This window comes from Ixodes scapularis, unplaced genomic scaffold (assembly GCF_016920785.2).
Source record: "Ixodes scapularis isolate PalLabHiFi unplaced genomic scaffold, ASM1692078v2 PGA_scaffold8__174_contigs__length_109621045, whole genome shotgun sequence".
NCBI classification, from domain to species: domain Eukaryota; kingdom Metazoa; phylum Arthropoda; class Arachnida; order Ixodida; family Ixodidae; genus Ixodes; species Ixodes scapularis.
In genome coordinates, this window is record NW_024609883.1 from 105002521 (window position 1) to 105021746 (window position 19226).

A 19226-nucleotide genomic window follows, 5' to 3' on the forward strand; every position below is an offset into this window, starting at 1 on the left:
CTAAGGGGGTAGTTCATCACCGTCCTTCACTACGTCAGCAGGCCGTGTGGCCTTACTGTAATGGTTCTCACACACCTCAGCTGGCCTGCGTTTTGCGTCGCCTCTCTCGTCGCTGTTGTGGCCGATCGCGACATCCGTGGTAGACGACTGAGACGATTTTTCCGATGTTGGGGCGGGTCGTTTGACAGATGTTCCACTGGACGTGGTCGAGCGCTCTCGTCGATGTAATGAAAACTGTGAAGCATCCGTTGACGTCGTACTTAAAGGAGGGAATTCGCTGTCTTGCAAAAGCGATTCAGGCTTTTCAGATTCAGTGGTGATCGTCGCCGACTCAGGGTTGACGTCAGGTGGTGGGTGCAGTGGGGCCGTCAGCTGTACCCCTGAAGTGGTGCTGGAAGGGGTGACTTCTCCTGTTGCATCGACCACTTCGCTTATGTCCATTAGGTGTTCTAAAACGACATCTTCAGCTGGGCTTCTTGCTTGTCGGAGCTTGTCCGCATAGGTGGTGACGCACTCACTTGTTGCATGACCATAACGTCGGCATTCACCGCATCTTGGGGTCCTACACTCGCGACGAATGTGACCGATTCGGTAGCATCATAGACACAGTGGAGGGCGGCCAGGCACGAGCACCAAGCTTCGACAGCCGAACACTGTGAGCTGGTGCGGTATCTGGCTCGCGTTCATTCCCTCGTGAAGGGTCAATGTCACTTCTTTGTTTAGCGTCTCCATCTGCTCCATTCCGGCGCAGCGCCATTTTTCTCTAACAATCGAACGGACCGTGCCAAAAGGCGCCAGTGCTTCTTCGATACGCTGGTTGTCCATGTGAACTGGTAGCCAAAGAAGTTTCAGTTTGACGTCTCTGGTGTCCGGGTCGATGATTAGGCATCGGCGCCCCTTTACGCGGAGCTCTGCTTTGGTCACAAGTTTGGCCTTGGCCAAAGCGCTTGCACAGGTCACCATCCAGACGTGACTCATCTGGAATTGGCCGATTCCGATGATATCCTGGCTGTCAACCACGTCCCGCAAAGCGTCTCGGAAGTCTGTTGCTCGGTATGGCCGCGCGGCGAGATCTCCGTGTAGAAAGACAGAATTAAGACTCAAATTACCTGTCGGTAGACGGGGAAGTACGGTCCGGTACTCTTCGGTCGTCATTTCGGTGGTACTGGCCGAAGCCTCAGCAGTTCCCCGGCCTGTGGCCGGTGCGTTTTCACTGGAGAGCATTGAAAACACGACCGTTTCGAACGGCGTCTTCTTCTTTCTCCGAGCTACTGGGGCATATCTAAACTCGGGTAATTTTTTCCTTGGTAATAATTCAGCCGATAAACTGTAAGTTGGAACGTTTGCTGCCGATTTTCCTCTAGCAAAAGCACTCCCGGGTCGAAGTCGGGATGCACCACGCATTGGCGACATTCTCACCTAGTAAAGAAATCGTACGCGTGCATATTCCACTCGAAGTAGACACGTCGCACTTGACGTTTGCGCGAGCGATGTCTTCAGCCACAAGAAGGGAGCGACGGCTCGGCGACGTCTTCGTGCAAATCGGCTTGGTGGTCGGGCGTGTCGTACGGGATGAATACCAATTCTTTTGACCAGTCCCAAATTTCTCTTTTAAAGGCAGACAAAATTCGCCGGTACCGCGAACGACAGTTCTGAAAAAGAGGTCCCACGCCCGTCGTCCGCTGCCATCGCCGTCCCTGCGAGTCCCACGATACGCGAAACGACGCACGCACAGAATGCTTCCGGTTGTCTGTGGAACTTTTTTTTCAATCAACGTATTTGCAGCTTTTTAGAAGCCACAAAAAATGGGTTTTATATTTTTTTCTATTTTTAATATTGAGTGTGTGCTTTCAGTGACCCACGACTTTGATTAAATTTGGTGGTCGCATCGATACCTTAGAAAACGGCCCGTGACCGCGGAAAAGAGAGTGAGCGAGACTCGAACCGGCCAGTTCTTGATCGGCGGTTTTCGGGCGGAAAGAAACCGAATTTCGAGCCGCAAATTCTGTTCTGGGTAGTTGAGTTCTCATATGTCACGTACAACTAAAAACCTCGGCGAGCATAAATACCCTGTCAGTGTCCCTTTAAGGCCCGACCACACTAGCGTGAACGGCGCCGCCGGGCGGCACCGCCGTCCGGCGTCCCAACGCGAGGAGTCCACATTGGCCTCCGTTTTGCAGGCGTCACGTGACAGCACTAGATCCCGCGATCGCGCCTCCCGTCGGATTTCCCGCTCTTTCGTCGTCTGCTCTTCGTTAGATTCTTCCGTTCCGCACTCGCTGTCTAGACGGTAGGAGTTCATAATGACCTGGTGATCAGCGTGAATGTGATTATCCTAGCCTGCTCGTTGATCTTGCGACGTCGCCACGCTCTGAAGGGAAGGAGGTGCAGGTTTAGGGTCCGGCCGAGTTGGTTCTACCGAAGGACAGTACAGAGGCCGGATTCTCAAAGCGAACTTACGACGAAAAAAATGCGTACGACAAATTTGAGAGAAAATCCGTATTCTCGAAACGAAATTGTCGTAACTTTTGCGCAGGTTACGACAGAATCCTACGACAGCTCCGAAGCTGTCTTACGCACTTTCTACGATCAAATTAACATGGCCGACAACGTCGCTCAGTTGCTCGGTTGCGGCGACCAGTTTATTTTTCTACCTGCTCTTCTTGCGCGTCCCGACTTCAAGCAGCAAGAAAAAAATGAAGTAGTACTTGAAACCGACTACGACGAACATGAACGCTGGATCCACAGACACCCGGAAAAGGCAACAAAGGCAACGATCCCACCGACCAAGCGAGCTCGGCAGAATATATAGGCCTAGCAGGCACTCCGACCCGTTCCGGCGCAGCATTGCTCAGACGGTTTTTGGCCAAGACCGTCTGCCCACGACCGGCTGGCTTGCTGAATGGAATATGCCCGCGCGACCCTTGTGGACCCTTCCCGTATGAATAGTTTGATAGCTGAACTAAATTTCAGAGGTCAACCTATTCCCCTTATCATCTCGATCACCTTGTTTTCCGAGGCAGCGGTGACGAACGCTGTCGTCGAAAAGGGACTCCTCGATTCCATCTCCTTGTTTTGTGTGATATAGAGCTCAAATAAACGCCGCATGGATTACCTTCGCAACACGGTATGTACACTTTGTCATTACTATGCCATTTTTAACTGTTGAGCTATATCAGTTTGTGGGAGCTACGCGATGCTGGTCCAACCTTTCTTTGCCGAGTGTCACGTCAGTATCGAGTTGCAATCGTAGAAGATCGGTCCCGAAGCGCTTACCGAAACGCAGTCTGAATCCAGTACTTCGATCAAACGCACGCGTCCGCTCCGAGCGTGAACAAGTATTTGCGTGACTCTTGCTGACACACTCGTAGTTCAAACGTATCTTTTTTTAACGTCGGCTCACTCCTGCATTTCCGAGCCCGCGAGAAACGCCGCGGCGGTTTGTATCCTTCTACGTCGCTTTGCAAACGACTGGCACGGGGCTTTTACCAAGGATGACAGTTGTGTTGACTTCGTAGCGATCGAGTTTGTAGCAGTCAACGAAGCGTTTAAATCGTGTTAGCGTCGATATACCACTGCACGGACACGAACCCCAGACAAGCGGTGGTGGAAAAGCCGCCCGTGTTTATGAGAATCAGCTTGAACACTAAACATTTACACACGGACAGGACAGGACATACACAGAGCTGTCTATCAACGAGTGGTTAGCCTGTGTTTGTTATTAAAAATCCACGTGCTCCGAACTATGCCTAGCTCTCTAATTGGTTATTCGTTTTGCCGAAGACGCCGTTGCCATAGCAACAGCACCGGAAGTCATCGTTTCTCCGTAAGAGGTCGTAACTTTCCTCCTCTCACTTAAGAACGCGTTTGTGAATACCGTTCTCGCCTCATCTTACGATGATCGTAACTTTACGAACTTCGTAGCTAAGTTGTCGTAGGTAAGAGGTTTTTTATGAATCTGGCCTCAGGTCTGGCGCGCCGCCGTGGCTTTGCTGCCCCGGAGGCGCGCCAGAGATGAAGGCTACTCTCGAAAGTGTCACCAAATAAACACGACATCCGTCACAACAGAGACGACATGCAACAAATGCCACGGAGAAACTCACTTGTAATTCGAATTCCTCTCCTATAATTTCCCAGCGGTTAGTTTCAAGGAACCGCTCCGTTGGGGAAGGCATCGGGGGGAAATAGGGGGAGCAGACGACACGAAACACGTCCTTCGCTTCGAGACGCGCCGAGGACCGGCTTGAGCGTTGCCATGGCATCGCGACGTCACTATCTACGCCACCTCCCATTGGCTCCTCTCTTCTGCGGCGTGCGGCGTTGGGCTCTGAACCGCGCAAGGAGCGGTTGGGTGTGCGGCGCCGCACGTCGTGACGTTGAAGCCGAAAACTGGTTTCCGCCGGCAACCGGCAGCGACGACCGTCGCGCCGCAGGCCTCCGAAACGCCAATGTGGTCGTGCCTTTAGTCCCCTTTTCTTATTTCAGACGTCGTCCTGTCCTTTTCTATTCCTTCGACTTATATGTTCATTTCTGCCCCAGTATCAGGTTTATTCAACACGGTTAACATTCATCAGCTCGCCTGCACCCTTACTATATTATCTCGCAACACTTCGGCATGTCAAGGAAGCTTCGATCATGCCGCGAGACCGGCGAAACTTGCTTTCGACGAGTTGTGTCTTTTTCCTGCGGCACTGTGCTTTTATAAAGTTTTTCTTGTGTTTTCAACGGCAAGTCTCACCGACTACACAGACTTTTAAAAAATTTCTTCGGCGAATGACGAGGAACGAGCAGAAAACGTGTCTTTAACACGCTGCCGCCAGCCTCTACAACGCTAGCAATACGCAATTTCGCTGCAAGCAAGATGGCCGTCCGGTGTCCGCACTCACGGAGCGGTAGACGTCACCAGGCAGGCGGAAATTGAGGAACCGTTTTTTGGATGCGATAGGTTATCTCTTCTGATTCTTATCAGTCCTTTCTTTAAATAAAGGCCTTAAACAGCTCTTTAGCAAGAATGGACATTGCTAGTAAATATCGCTTTAAATATATCCGTTTTATTTGTTTACGTGGGTTCGCCTTCGGGTTTTCATTTTTCATCCGCCAACCATCTTGGCTTCGCTGTTTGGTCTGTGTGATCATCTGTGCTGCGTTGATGTGGGATAAATCATTCCAAAATGATGGAGGTAGGTTCGTTATTTGTACATGACTGATTTGAAAATCAAGTGTATAGACCTGCCAACGCAAATGTTGGCCGCGCTTTAACATTTCTCGCTTAAATACCTCGTTTGGCTGAGGTGGCTTGACCCAAAGCCGTCGACGATTCCAAAATGATTAGATGCTTTAAATGCAGTTCAATCGAGTGTGCAATAGCAAACTTACGCTCCAATTTAGAGCTTCGAGGCGCACACGTTGCTCACGCGGCAGTCGTGGTCTGTCGATTGCATTAATGGCCTCACCTTTGAACCACGGTGTACCCCGAAAATGCCGCCGCAAAAATAAAGATCGCATCGCCAAGTGGAGAACTCGTGGTCTGGACCTGATGCCGAAGAACTTGCCGCTATCAGGTTGCCAAGTGTTGGGGGAAATCTTTCAATATGACGTCCAATGAAGCGCACGAATACATGGAGCTGAACGGCGTCGGCTAGCGGGAACAAGCCCCATTTTCCCCGGAGAAATTTTCATAAAAATAGCTCATCTGAATAAGATATCTGCAAGTTCGCATCCTGACCGCAACATTTGAGCGAAAACAGCTTTATAAACGCCCTCAAAAAAAAACGAGTACCAACGCAAGGTGCCTTGTTTCGTAAACTGAAGTGCCCAGGTAACCGCGCGTACTTTGCTGGAGGCTGAGCACATAGTTTTGTTTTTTGGGGCTGTAGATTGTTCGCTCGGAAGTGTTCTTTTGTGTCGTTTTCCTCGTCTTAACACCTTTGACTGTCCGATCTCAAATTCAGATAGACAACTACTATTTTCAGCAGCCAGGGGATATGCCCGATTTGGAGTTCGTTTATGATGACGCCGACACGCACGAGAATGAAATCGCCGGTAAGCACGCGTTGCTTCCGAATGTCGCTCGCTGCTCATCAGTTGCAGTGTGCGCGTGCGACGTATAATTCTTTGTTTTATTTGTTCATCCAGAGCTGTACACATACACGGAGGAACCGGAGTTTTTGTATAACAAGAAGGCGTTCGAAGATGTTATGACAGAGTATGGTAAGCTTGTTCATTTTTACCATATATACAAAAACAAGTTTTAACCCCTATTTGCGGCGGAGTAGCCAAACATGCTGCCACTGTTCGATATGGCTCGCCCATAATACCATCCCGCAGTGTTTAGTGTGCAATCTATAGACTTTTGCAAAAACAGGCTCTCTGGCTGCTGCCATTTTTGCGGCTCGGGCGACCTTTATCAACCAGAAATTTCTCGCACCCGCCTGAGCTGTGAAAACCCGTTCAACGCGACTCCCCACCTGCATTGTGCATGCAGAGTTCGCCAGTTCTTCTTGAATGTTTTTACATTATTTGCCTGTTCAGCATGCTTACCCTTTGTGTGTTATCTTCCACTTTGAGAACCAGGGGATACCAGAGCTCATAGCCTGCTCAGCCTTCGCAGGAAATTAACGAAGAGAGAAAATGTCATGCAGCCGTTCAATGTTCTCCGAGGAATATATACTTAGAGATAATCTCCAAAAGGCCTTCCCGGCTATGTACCCGGTTTTTGCGAAAAATAGCTCGTAGGGTCCGGGGTATGAGAACGGAATAGACACGTTCGTTCATCTGCTTTGGTACTGTGCACCTCTCCTCAAAACACGCTGGATTCCGTTCAACCGTCGGGAAGTGACTATCGTCAACACCGTGTATGGGATATGCTGTGTTATTTGAGATCTTCCTTAAAATTAATCCAGTTCGGATAACGCAGCACCCTGGTTTATGCAAGTACAATATGTTGTTGAATTGATGAGGCGCATTAAATTTCATGTTGTGAGCGGGGAATACGCATGGATTTCGGCTATCCTGTGTGGTCAGATATTTTTGACAGTTAAAGGGGCACTGACACATCACAATTTTTTTTATTTTTTTTATTATCCGAAACAATTTAAAACGATGCCGGGAACATTACCCTCAAAATTAAAAACTTGGGAATTCAGTATTTTTGAAGTAAAAAAAGCAATTTCCGAATGTTGAATTCAAAGTTCCCGCGCGATCCGCGCTGGTGCGTTAACGTCAAATAAATATTGCGGAGTCCTAAGAGTCGACTTTCTTTCACGACTCTGTGCTGTTGCCATTGCGACCTGATGCAAGGAGGAAAGGAGTGGCAGATAGGGGCCCCGGCAATCCAAGAAAGACCGGTTTTATCCCTAACGAGTGGTGCCGCCTGCCCAGGCTGCATGTTTTCTGAGGGAGGATACAATTCCAGAAGGCGACATCATGCCGGACTCCGATTTTTGGTATTTCAAAAAGAATGGCCGTAGTGCGTTCGCAATAGACCCTTTCCGGAATTCAGTGCCATCTGGTGACTTAAATGGCAGTTACACTTTTACCGTACTAATGGCGGCAATGAAGCTGTGGTACAATGTACCCGTGGTCTGCAGTATTTTATGGGGCACCATCACATTCGCAAGTCAACGGCAAATGAGAATGCGCACGTCACTGTCCAGTTCTTTTTAAATCTCTTTCAGTGCCAATGGCGAAAAAGATGCAACCAGTCAGTACAAAGCGCCAGCCCACATAGACGCCTTGATAAAATTCCATACGTCTAGGGGCTTTGGAGCCGAGTGTGTGCTACTAACAGATTGACTGGGTCCGAGTTAGAAATGAACGCTTACGCAGCTCTTGCGTCGAATTCCTGCCTCACGTCGCGCTAACATCTAGAATGTGTTAACATTGAATCATCTGCTTAGGAGCATCTTCATCTTCTTCCTTCATCACTAAACAGAAGGCCGCCATTAGTATAGCACATATGCCATTTTTCAGAAGATGATAGTGATCAAAGTTGCAAGTCTGAATTCCGGAAAGGGTCTATTGCGTTAAAAAACATGTTTTACGATTGTTGTTCTTAAATGTTATAGAAATGTCACCTACAAAGCTTCTAAATTTCCTGATTTTTGACGTCACAAATAAAAAGAAGCGAGGAGGTGAAGAGCAAAAGAGGAAAAAAAAAAAAAAAAGACGCGCACGCGCGCATGGAAATGTTTTTTTTTTTTTTGCAATGCATTTTTTTTTGCGTGTTTATGACTACAACTTGCACCGTTTTAGACAATACAAAAAAATACGACCCTTGGGATGTCAGTGCCCCTTTAAGACCTTTGCAATCTAACACGGTTGAGTGTATGGCGTCATCAAAAATCAGCATGAAATGAAACAAACATTCCAGTGGCATTTGTTCTGTCGTGCATGGACTCGCCAAGAGTAACTTTTATTTGCTCTTGTTCCCAAAAGTAGCAGAATGCTTTCCTAAAAATGAAAAGGCTCGAGGAATTCTATTCACCCTAAAACACAAACGAAACAGTAAAACGTGGCAATTCAGATGCCACCAGTGTCTGGAATTGCACCTAAGCAGGCTGCCACAGCCGATTGACGAGAAAGCTATTTTTGTGACTGCGCTGGGCAATCTTGACGTGGTTGTGACTGCGCTGGGCAACCGTGACGTGGACAACCCCGACGTGGTTGCCGCCAACTACAAGCCACTTCCGATATTCTCGAACGAACCAAAAAGAAAGCGAGATAACTTTGCATCCAAATTTTTACGTTACGTCAATGAAGCGAGGGTAGTTTGAATGCTGTCAAAGCCACTGCACGTGGCATCGTCCAGCGTCTTCACGACACACCGGACGAAACCACCCGCAATGGTACGGTATCGCGTCTCCAGCCAGTGCGTTTGACGTCCTATCCCAGCCGTGCATGGAAAGTGAAGCGGCCACCAATGTCATTAGAAAAGCCGGAGTGTCACGCCGTCGGACATCACGACGACGGCGATTGGTCGTAGAAGTTCCGCCAAGAAGCAGGAGCAAGCGTCGCCGTCATCCCGGCTCCCGTCCGTAACTTCCGTGGACTTTCGAGCCAGAGAGCGACCCTCAGTGGAACCTGCCGCATCAACCGCCGCTCGCACGGCACCGCCAGGGTCGGCGCGATACTTTGTTGTCGAGGGGAAACGGAGGGAGCATTTATGGGGACAAACGCGGCGGGAGACGCTTTGCAGGCACCGTAGCCTAAGGGTGGTGGTGCCGCAGGCCTGGACCCCCGGTGGCAGGCCCTGAGCGAGGCCGCCCGCCAGGAGGTGGCGCTGCGGCTCATGGACGGGGTGGAGGTGAGCGGGAGGGTGGCCCGGATGCGGGCGGTGCGGGCGGTGCTGTACCTGGCCCAGGGCGCCCCCGGCGAGTGCGCCAGCCTCGAGGAGCAGCCCCAGAGGGCCCGGGAGAACGTCTTCCTGCTCTACCGCAGCGGCTTCTTCCACCTTTTCCTACAGCTGCTCAACATGGAGATTGAGTGAGTGCCGCCCACCCTTCTCCAAAAGTCAGACTCCCTCTCGCCTCGTTTGGCAGAGTACGAGCACCATTTGAGAAAGGTCTTTCTCCAGAAACTCCGGGTTCCTTCCCGAGGACGCTTTTCGAGTCGCCAAGATGGCGCGAGGCTGGCGCCGCGTTGGCGCTACTGTTGCTCGCATTGATACGAGAGAAGGTGGAGTCACATTCGTCGGCTTTGCCTATAGCGTGTGCGCTGCGGTGCACCCACAGTTTAAGGGGGCACACTAGCTGGAAAGATCTCTGCTATGTCATCCATTCGAACAAAGCACTTGCGGGGTATGTCGGTCATTGTGCGGAAGACCTGGGCGCAAAATTTCGGCTTCCTAAGCCAATCCTGGAGGCACCTACTGGGGAACTATGCGCGTCACCACGGAGTGAAAAGCATGTCTGCTTTAGAAATCTATCGTTTTGAGATGGTGGTGATAATCGATAGTTGTTCCGGTGGAATGCATACTAGAATACCTGTTGTCACCTACGATAAAAATAAATGCCACACATTTTGAGTACAGAGTGAAGTACAATAAGTATTTTCCCCGCATTTGTTCGATTTTATAAATAGCTAGTTTTTGTAACAAAAAGTTAGAAAATTCAGAATCTAAGTTAGTAGTAACCAGCTCCATAAAATATAAGTAAAAAAACAACCAAATCCAAGTCCTTAGATAGTAGTTTCTTACTGAAATGATTCTAGATACGGAACCTGCTGTGAAAAAGTAAAACTGATAAATGTGTTTGAAAGTTCTAAAAGTCCAACTCTTGATGGTGCCAGCATGTTGAAGAGAGTTTATTCCAGGAAAAAAATGTTGCAATTACAGGAGTGAAACTCCCCGGCAGCATCCGTTGGGAATTCTCCGGGCTTATAAGACTACTTTTTGAAAATGTGACTTCTAAAAGAAAATTGGTATTTTGATGTAGTGAGAGATGTTATGGCAATTTTTGTAGCTACCCCAACTAACTATATTTTCGGAATCACTGGCTTTTGCCGTTTCCGGTGTGCTATTTAGGATCACCAATTTCAGAATGGTGGTTGTGAAATCGGCGAGTGGACCAACGATCAAATGTACCTGCACTTTTCAGCGCCGTGACGTCGGTAGAGGGCAGACTCGAAGGTCTAGCGGGCAGTCTAAAACTGGGCTGTGCCGAGCATTTGTTTCGTGCTGCTGCGCGGGTGCTGGAGCGAGCTTTCAAAGCATTCATTTGACTCCGTGAAACTGCTCGTAATCAGTTGGAAAGAAAGAGTGAACCCCCACCATCCACTGATGTCACTTTTTCACTGTTACCAGGAAAGACTTTCACCTTAAAAAACACGTTGAGGGCTGTAAGTTGTAAATTCTAGAAAAAATATTCTTTTGGCTCAATATTTGGGATACTATTTGACTATGTTTGTTGCTGAGTTAAGCACATTTTCGAGCAAACCCGGACTACGAAGAAAATGCCGGAGTACGCCTTTAAGTCCACTACGATCACGTTTGCCGCTTCAGGATTTGTTTGTTTCTCATGCTCCGAGGCCACAATCTCGCTGACTGCAGAGGGATAACAAAGTGCTCAAGATTCGCCGTTTTTTAAGCTGTCTGCGATCAGCAACCGCGAAGAACCCGTAGCCTTAGCATGATGAAAACGGCGCAAAAAGAGATGAGCAACGAGTCGAAGAAATGTAACCACCAGGCGCCGACTTAACGACTGGGTTTAACTTGATTTTGCATTTAATTAACAGGCTTTACTGATTTGTTACCTGTCCATGTTCCGCAAACGAGTTTTATTGTTTCGTGGATAATACTTGACTGCACCCGCTGCAGTGCTTTGGTGCTGTAGGTTGTTTTTGGAAATAAAGTAATATTAGGAATAACATAGACCCACCAAAACAGAAACATACTGCTACATCTGTTTTACGTACGAGTCGCTTCAAGTTGACCTAGATAGACCATCTCGCTTTTATATGCTGACACGTCGTTTACAAAAAAGTCGGCGTTTGCCCACTCCTGGTGAGGGCACTGCACGTGCGTAGAGACTAGATTGGTGCAAAGCAAAGCGCATGCGTTGTACCGGCAACGGCGCCACTATCATATCACGGCCGCATGTCGGTGTATGGAACGCAGTCGATGATGAACCGACGTGCGTGCGCTCCTCGCGTTGAGCGTGTCTCTTCCCCTTTAACTCCACGGTAAGCTGGTACCCGGTGCATGCGTTTCTTTGGCTCGTCTTCCGTCTCTTTGTGTGCCATTCTGGTCGAGCCACGCACGGCCGACTCGGCCGAGCGTGCACCCCCTCACTGCGGTGGCGTAGGCGGGGCCCTGACGTCGGGTTGTTGGGTGCAGGAACAGCAGCGCGGCCACGTGCGCCCTAAGGAAGCCGGCGGTGTCCCTGGGCGACAGCACGGACCTGCGGGCCATACTGAGCGTGCTCTACACCTTCGTGGAGGTGATGCGGGTGGCCGCCGAGGCCGACACCGACGACATGAAGCGGGACCGGGAGGTCTTCTCCCAGGAGCTGGGCAAGCTTCCCTTTCTCTCCTCCCAGGAGCGACCCCCGCCTTTTCCCCCCGCCGACACGTCAGGAGGTCCGCAAAAGAACGACCGATTACGTCGCGGGCGACGTGGAAAGGACTCGGTCGCCGTGATCGTCACTAATTGCACTAACTACGTTCGGTGACGGGTGAAGAGTTCGGAGGAAGCCCCTGCCACTTCTTTCCACTCAAATGAAGTGTACGCCAGAGAGGAGGCAACCTCCTCTTTGGCGTTCATTCTGCCGAACTGGAAAGAGGTGGGAGCCTCCGAACTTTTAAACCCATCACCGACTCTAGTTCTCCCGATTATTGCGGTCGGTCTTTCCCGGCGTTGCCTACCCAACATGTAGCTGCGGCGCATGCAGCCGTCCGGTGCTTTTGTGGCGCTTATGGGGCTGCCGGCAACGGCATAGAGCGTGGAAGGACTTGCCATCTCGATCGCGACGTGCCGGGCTACCCCGGGAGACCCGGGGGATGGAACGAGGTGGGTGCCGCGAGACTGTGCCTCGAAAGTAGCCGTAGGAAAAAAGAAAACTTGTCCGAGGTACGTAAAGGCTGGTTGATTTGCTCGCAACCGCTCAAGTGCTTTCAAACCCCTCGGGATCTTTTACAAAGAGAGAAAACACTAGCATCCGCTAGCTGTGCAACGCTTCCGTTTTCCGTATATTTTGTTTTCCTTCGCACTCTTTCCCCACTTGGCTGGGTTTTTGACGGCGTTAAAAACGACCATTTCTCGTAGATACGTTTGATCTCGCAAAGAGCACCGAAGCTTGGCTCTTGTGAAGTGCAGTTGCAGGGTGGCCTCGTAGATGGCGCCAGCGTGCCTACGCCCTTTCTCGTCGTAAGAGACCCCTCGGTTCTAAGATTTTTGACCGCTTCCCAAGAACCGCGTAACCCTGCAAACTGGAGCTTGGCCCCGACGTAGACGGGTGACGAGGGGTGTGTCCCTGCAGCCCAGCCCATCCTGGGGGAAGACCTGCTGGCCATCACGCTGTTCCAGATGATCATCAAGTTCTGCAGCGGCTCCACACCCCACTTCCCGATCAAGAAGGTGCTTCTGTTGCTCTGGAAGACTATACTGGTGCGTCAGACACTCCCACCGACTCCCCACTTTGCCGACCGCCTAATCGGACACGTTTGCGCGTCGCTAGCCCGCTCCACGAATGGTATCTTTAGAAAGACCCTTGTACCTCTCATGTGCTTCGGGTCTTTCTAATATTTATCGGTTTAGTGGTTCTGGACGATGTCGAGCGAGTTTTTAATTTGAATGATACTTTTATTTTTGCTATTTTATAGGTTAATTAACAAATTTCAGGCAGTTATCGGACATATCGTAACAATTGTACCCCTTCATTATGTATGCCTGGCTGTATAACTCATATGCAAAGATTGGAGTAATGTAGCTTTTGTGGCTTTTTTAGCGGTCTGGATCCCAAAATAAAAAAAAAAATACACTCTGCACTTTTCCATAATAGCCGCAGTTTCGTTTTTAAAATTTTACCGCAATCTAGATATCAACATTCACAAACTTCCGCTTCCTTTTTAAATACGCTAGACACGCACGTGCACCATCTCACCACGAATGTGCACTTTGCTCCAAAGTGTGCGACTGCAATATCCATTCTTTTCGAAGCGTCGATCGCGGCGGGCTAGTCCCTATGTGCGCGCTTCTTACTGAGCACCGGTGCACCACAGAAAAGCAACACCCGCAGACGCATCGCTAATGTTGCTTCTTGGCGGTGCACCGGTGCTCGGTAAGAAGCGCGCACATAGGGACTAACCCGCCGCGATCGATACTTCGAAAAGAATGGATATTGCGGTTCATCTCAAAGCTAACATCGAAGAGTGTGTTATTCGAAATTACTATTAAAAAATTCGAATAGGGGTTCATGTGGTCTTCGGTCTCTTTTATCTGCCACTTTTTTGCCTTTTTGGACGCGTGTGTCTCGTTGCGACAATTGTAGCTGGGCTTTGTTTTTCCAATAAATTTCAGTTGTTAGCGTTGCCAATTTAGCAGTTTTGCCGCTAAATTTAGCAGTTTTTCGAGTTGTCTAGCGGGAGAAATTGCCGTTTTGCAGTGGGCACAATTTTTAGCAGTTTTTGAGTCATATTGGCACGCTTTCTGGCGGTCTAGCGTGTCTTCCAGTTTACCTTTATAATCGTAAATAACTTAGTTCCTGCGGTAAGTTAAGAGTCCTGGGTCATTATTTTTACTTACTCTCGACAAAATTGTTGTCCGTGAGAATAAAGCTCAACTCCATCGAGATGTTATAGGGCAGACATTGAAGCGTAGCGTCTGAATGGTCATTCTAGGCCCGCGCCTTATACCTAGCAGTTTTTTGCGATTTCTCGGGCGTTTGAGTTGGCAGCACCAGTCAGACCCAATGTTGCGTAGTCCCTTGGCTGGCGTCTTTTGTGGGCTGCTCTCAGTGCGGGTGGGGGGGGCAGGTTTCCCTAGGCGGCAGTGACCGGCTGCGGCAGCTGAAGGCGGACTACCGGGCGGCCCAGGAGCTTCCCCCGGCACCGGAGGACACGGTGGAGGTGGCGCGCACCATGCGGGCCTCCTCGCCCCCCACCTCGGCCGCCGACCTGATCGAGGCCCAGCAGCTGCGCAAGACCAACCGCCCCTTCAAGCGGGTGAGGCGGCCACTGACGGGCACTTGCTCTTGCTTGCCATACCACCCACACTTGGAAACCACGCTCAGTGTTGGCGGTAACAAGTAACAGCGGTACTGGGAATGCGTTAACCACGGTACCGGTAACGCATTACTTTTTCCGGTAATATAATAACATACTCGTTAGATTTTCAAAACAGGAATGAATAACATATTTGCATTACTTATTTTGAGTAGTAGTTACCTTGCTTGTTTTATCTTCCGAGACTTCTAAAAGATTTCACTTCAAGTTTTCTGGTGTCTTTCGGTGCCGAGTCGCGTAAATTCTTGCATTTTGCGTTCTTCTTTGCGATTTTTTTCCTCGCAAGTATTGGGGTAGAACCGTAAAAAAGATAATGTAATTATATTAAGCTTCTGCATAGACGTAAGGTTTCTCGAAATATGGCACTTATCCATACCTGAAACGCGGTGTTGGGAAGTACTTAAAGTATGTTGTACTTAGAGTACTGCTTCGAAGAGGTTTAGAAGACTTGTACTTTACTCGAAGTACATTCTTGCAGTATGTACTTGTACCTAAAGTGTTTTTTCTGGTACTTTTTGAGGAAAATACAACTCCTGACTTCAAGTACATTCCCCAAATTTGGTCTCAGTGAGATTAAGCTGAGGTCGTTTATAAGAGTTCACCAACGTCTAACCATAAAATAGTGTATTCTGGCATGAAAATGCAATATCGTCTTTCAAGACATCATCCGGTCATTTCTCCGAGGCTATAAGACCGACACAAATAAGTGCCTTTTGAGTTGATTGCATTAAATAGTTTGTCATTGAGAGCAAAACACAGCTACTTTGTGGCCACTTGACTTCATCCAATATACGCTGCCATTTCCGAAAATAACCGACGCATCCCCGATTACGCCTGGTGCGGTTCGTACCAGTTCAAATAAAAAAAACTCGAGGTATACCTAAGCGCTTTTTATGAGTTGTGAATGCGAAAGCACGCACACCGCCGCTCTTCACTCCGTTTTTTCGTCTGCGGTGAACGGCACGCTGACCTGAGCTGAGGCTACAGAACTCGTGGTACCGCGAGTTCTTTTTTTTTTTTGCTCTCGTAGTGCATAGTATAGAGTTTGCTCCTGCCAAAAAAAAGAAAAGAAACTAGCTTTATTTATTTGGTTTAATAACCGAACGATGTAACAAAACTCCTCGTAAAACTCAAGCTCCACGTTAATAATTTTTTTTGCGTTTGAATAGAGTCGAGGCGGCGTTGTGTACGTCCTTTTTTGTTTCCATGTACCTAGTATTCACCAGCTCACCTGCACCCTCCATCTTCTTTCAGTCGAAAAGAGTGCAATTTTGTACTTTTTTGGAAGCACCGCGTAAGCGGTGCTTCCAAAAAAGTACAAAAGTGGAAGCACCGCGACCCGTAATGTTCTCGCGTCATTGAGACCTAAACTATGCTACGAAAATTAATCCTTTGTGCATTTCACTCGCACCGTCAGATGTGCCACGACATCCTATCTGCTCCTCAAATTTTAGTTTGCCCTCTGTCGGACAAATATCCCCCGTCCCTTCCTGTAGCATCCCAAATTAGGCAGCGTCGTTATGCAGTCGTGCGAGCGTTAGAAGGCATTGGCACATTTACTGCGCGGCACTGAAAAAAACGGAACAAACAATTAAGAAGAATAAATCCAACATGCGTGAGGTTTATTTGAGTCATATGCAAGTTCCTGTGTTTTCTTACGGTGATGACAACGTGCACAAAAGAGGACCGCGAAATGAAGGAACTCGTGCACAGTACTGCATGTGGGCTCCTTTCTTTCATCATCTTTTACGTTAGTCGTTCTGGCCGTTTAAAAGCACGTTTCACCGACCGGCCCGACTCTTAACGAGTTTGGACGTCTCTCGTCTGGTTGGCCCAGCAGCAGAGCCTGGTGAAACAGAGCAGCATGGAGGACTTCCAAGACATGGAAGGAGATGCCAATGCAGACGAGGAACTCAGGGACATGGAAGAGCGCCAGCCTCTCGCCATGGTGAGCTCATCTTTGCTCCGGGTAATGAAGGAACGGATAGCTAGACGGAGAAGACATTAACGGCTGTACCTTTTAAACGGGCAGAAACTTCCTCCACCTAGCCTAAAAAGAAAAACGAAAACACTGCATTTTTGTAATTATCACCAGGCAGTGTGGGATATCGCCGAGACGACCCCTGGCAAAATAGCAACCTCGTCGCGGTTGCCAGCAGGTGTTGGACGTAGTTTGTAAACGAGCTTGTCCGACCGCCTCTCACATGACGTGAGGTGAAGCTACAGTGAGTGACGTTGCTGCTGTTTGGATGCACTCCGAATGCGGCTGTCCGAACGAGGTGGCGTCCAGTGGTCCATCCTAGAGCAGAGACTCTGAAACTTTCCCATCTCGAGGAACGGCCATCTCTCTCGACCGATAGCCCAAGAACCTGTAGGCCACGTAATGCCCGTTCTAGAAAATGTTTAGCACAGTGTTCCGCATGGGTCGATGGCTTATGTTTGCTAAACTATCGCTTTAACGGAAAAAAAGTCTGGGAACTCTTTGCTCAGAAGCAGGGGCGGTCAAGGAATTTCTGGAGCTCCCCCCGAAGGTGCTCAGGGAACGGTTACGTGGAGCCCAGTTTGAGAACCCGTGTCCTAGAGATGTTCCCTTGGCGTTGAACACGTGGCCGAGAAGGGAGAGCTCCTGGACGCAGGAGACGTCGTCGTTGAGCGAGGACCAGGAGATGTCGTCCCTGCGTCCGTCCACTCCGGGGCCGGGCGGGGAGGGCAGGGAGGCCTCCGGTTCTCTGGACACGACCTTCACGCTGCCGGGTCCCCCGGTGTCCGAGGTCTCCAAGGGCCTGCCCTGGGTGCCCAAGGTGCGCCCCGGGGACGTGGACGCCTTCCTCGACTCCACCCGGCTCAAGTTTGTCGGCTTCCAGCTGCCCGACGACCGGACCACCCTGGCGGGGCTGCCGGAGCCCATCCACGAGGGGCTGCGCGTTCTCAAGCAGGTGACCCGCCTTGCGTCGACTGCCTTCGGAGCGACCGAAAAGATGGCAAGGTCACCGGGACAACTTTTCCCCGTGTGGAACGTGGCAAACGATTTCGAGAAATAGCTTTGGGGAGCGACTGGGAGTTACTGCTGTCCCGGTCATTACTGTCATTTTTGTCGCAGGGATTGCAACCGGCGCAAATGTGTGTCCCATTCTTAAACGCGGGGCACTTTCGCGACAGTCTATTTATACTCGTAACTCGGTCTATGGGCTGTAAGCATTTTAAGAAACCAAACATTACACTCGTGCGTCGCTGATTTTTGCTATTAAAATCGGTATCAAAGATGGATTACGTCGGAACTACCGCGGGCATTAGAAGGTGCCGTCGGTTGAGCTGAAAATTCCCATTAAATCCAATTGGAATTCGAACTGGTTTTAACTGCAACCACTTGGTTTCATCTGGAAGCACACTGGTCAGTGGGTCTCACCAATTGGAATTGTTTTTCCAGTTGGAACCTGAATGGGTTTCAAATGGTTCTCGTTGGTCCCTATTGGCAGTGACCAATTGGTTGTCCAAAAACCCGGTTGGTACCAATGGGAAAATTCCAATGGGAACGTAATGGGAATTTTCCACCGGGTAGACTCTAGAGAGGGTCTGTCTCCAACCATGGGGAGCGTATTTCGTGGTGTGGATTTGTCTCGAGTGCGAATGCGCCACACTTTTGCGTGGCAAGAAGGAAAGGCGGAGACGCTCGTGGATGGCCAACGCCACCTTCCGGCAACTGGTATTGCAACATAAACCAGGTGACCTCGTTTGAACAATTGGACACTCTCTGTAATACAGGCATTCTAGGGAAGGGCTTCTCCCCAGTCAACGGGATCTTGTTCTCCCTTCGCAGCCATTAGTGTATTGCAGCTTCTGAGACTGTCACCGGATGGTTCTTACTTTGAGAAAGGGTCTGTTGTCGGTTGATTTGGTGGGTCCTAAAAAGGCGGGGAAGTGCCGAGAAACGTTTGCCGCAATCGGCGTCCGTCGAGGAAGTGGAGCTTTCCTTTTTCCGAGCGAGGGCAAAAGGTGCAGGCGTCGTCTGACGCTTTGCGGCTTCCTCGTGCAGCACATGTACACCTCGCTGGCCGAGGTACAGATGAAGAAGGAAGAGGACATGGCCAAGCACCCGCTCTCCATGGTGAGCCGCCCGTCCCCCCCCACGGCAACCCCCGACCCGGTCTTTTCGGGTGCTCGCAGAAGGAGACGGAGATCCCGGCCACCCCCGCCGAGGTCCTCTACCAGGCCATGCTTCCCAGCATGCCTCAATACATGGTAAGTCTCGCAATCCCTCCGACGCCCCTCAAACTCTAAAAACTTTTCGACCCCAAGAAACCCTCTTCCACCTCAAACGGCGGCCGAGGTGCGGCAAAGCGGGGTATGGGAAGCTACGAACTTTGTAAACGCTAACACGTGTGCTAGAGAGGGTGTTACTTCAGCGAGCAACTCCCATCTGCTAACGTAGCACTTAAACTGGATAAGTGGTTTACTCGTGGACGAGGACAGTTGGTTTGGGAGCTCCGGAGAAGAACCCCCGGGTATCC

General features: G+C 49.8%; 1 protein-coding gene and 1 pseudogene across 6 annotated transcripts in view; one reads left to right on the forward strand and one right to left on the reverse strand.

Annotated features, from left to right (window-relative positions):
- Nucleotides 1-1244, reverse strand: LOC121833648 (annotated as a pseudogene).
- Nucleotides 1245-4879: 3635 nt separating this feature from the next.
- The window catches only part of LOC8053250 (striatin-interacting protein 1 homolog), a 31589-nt gene continuing 17242 nt past the window's right edge, over nucleotides 4880-19226 (forward strand). For 2 of the 6 annotated variants that reach the window (XM_029985144.2, XM_029985145.2), the window contains exons 1-11: nucleotides 5104-5180; nucleotides 5952-6042; nucleotides 6136-6210; nucleotides 9228-9483; nucleotides 11834-12009; nucleotides 12975-13102; nucleotides 14470-14658; nucleotides 16559-16666; nucleotides 17355-17654; nucleotides 18752-18823; nucleotides 18883-18957. In XM_029985144.2, coding sequence (XP_029841004.2) covers nucleotides 5172-5180; nucleotides 5952-6042; nucleotides 6136-6210; nucleotides 9228-9483; nucleotides 11834-12009; nucleotides 12975-13102; nucleotides 14470-14658; nucleotides 16559-16666; nucleotides 17355-17654; nucleotides 18752-18823; nucleotides 18883-18957 — 1479 coding nt within the window. In that variant the 5' untranslated portion in view covers nucleotides 5104-5171. Of the gene's footprint in view, nucleotides 5181-5951; nucleotides 6043-6135; nucleotides 6211-9227; nucleotides 9484-11833; nucleotides 12010-12974; nucleotides 13103-14469; nucleotides 14659-16558; nucleotides 16667-17354; nucleotides 17655-18751; nucleotides 18824-18882; nucleotides 18958-19226 lie in introns of all 6 variants that reach the window. The other 4 variants (XM_040499565.1, XM_040499566.1, XM_040499564.2 and 1 more) reach the window with 4 other exon arrangements.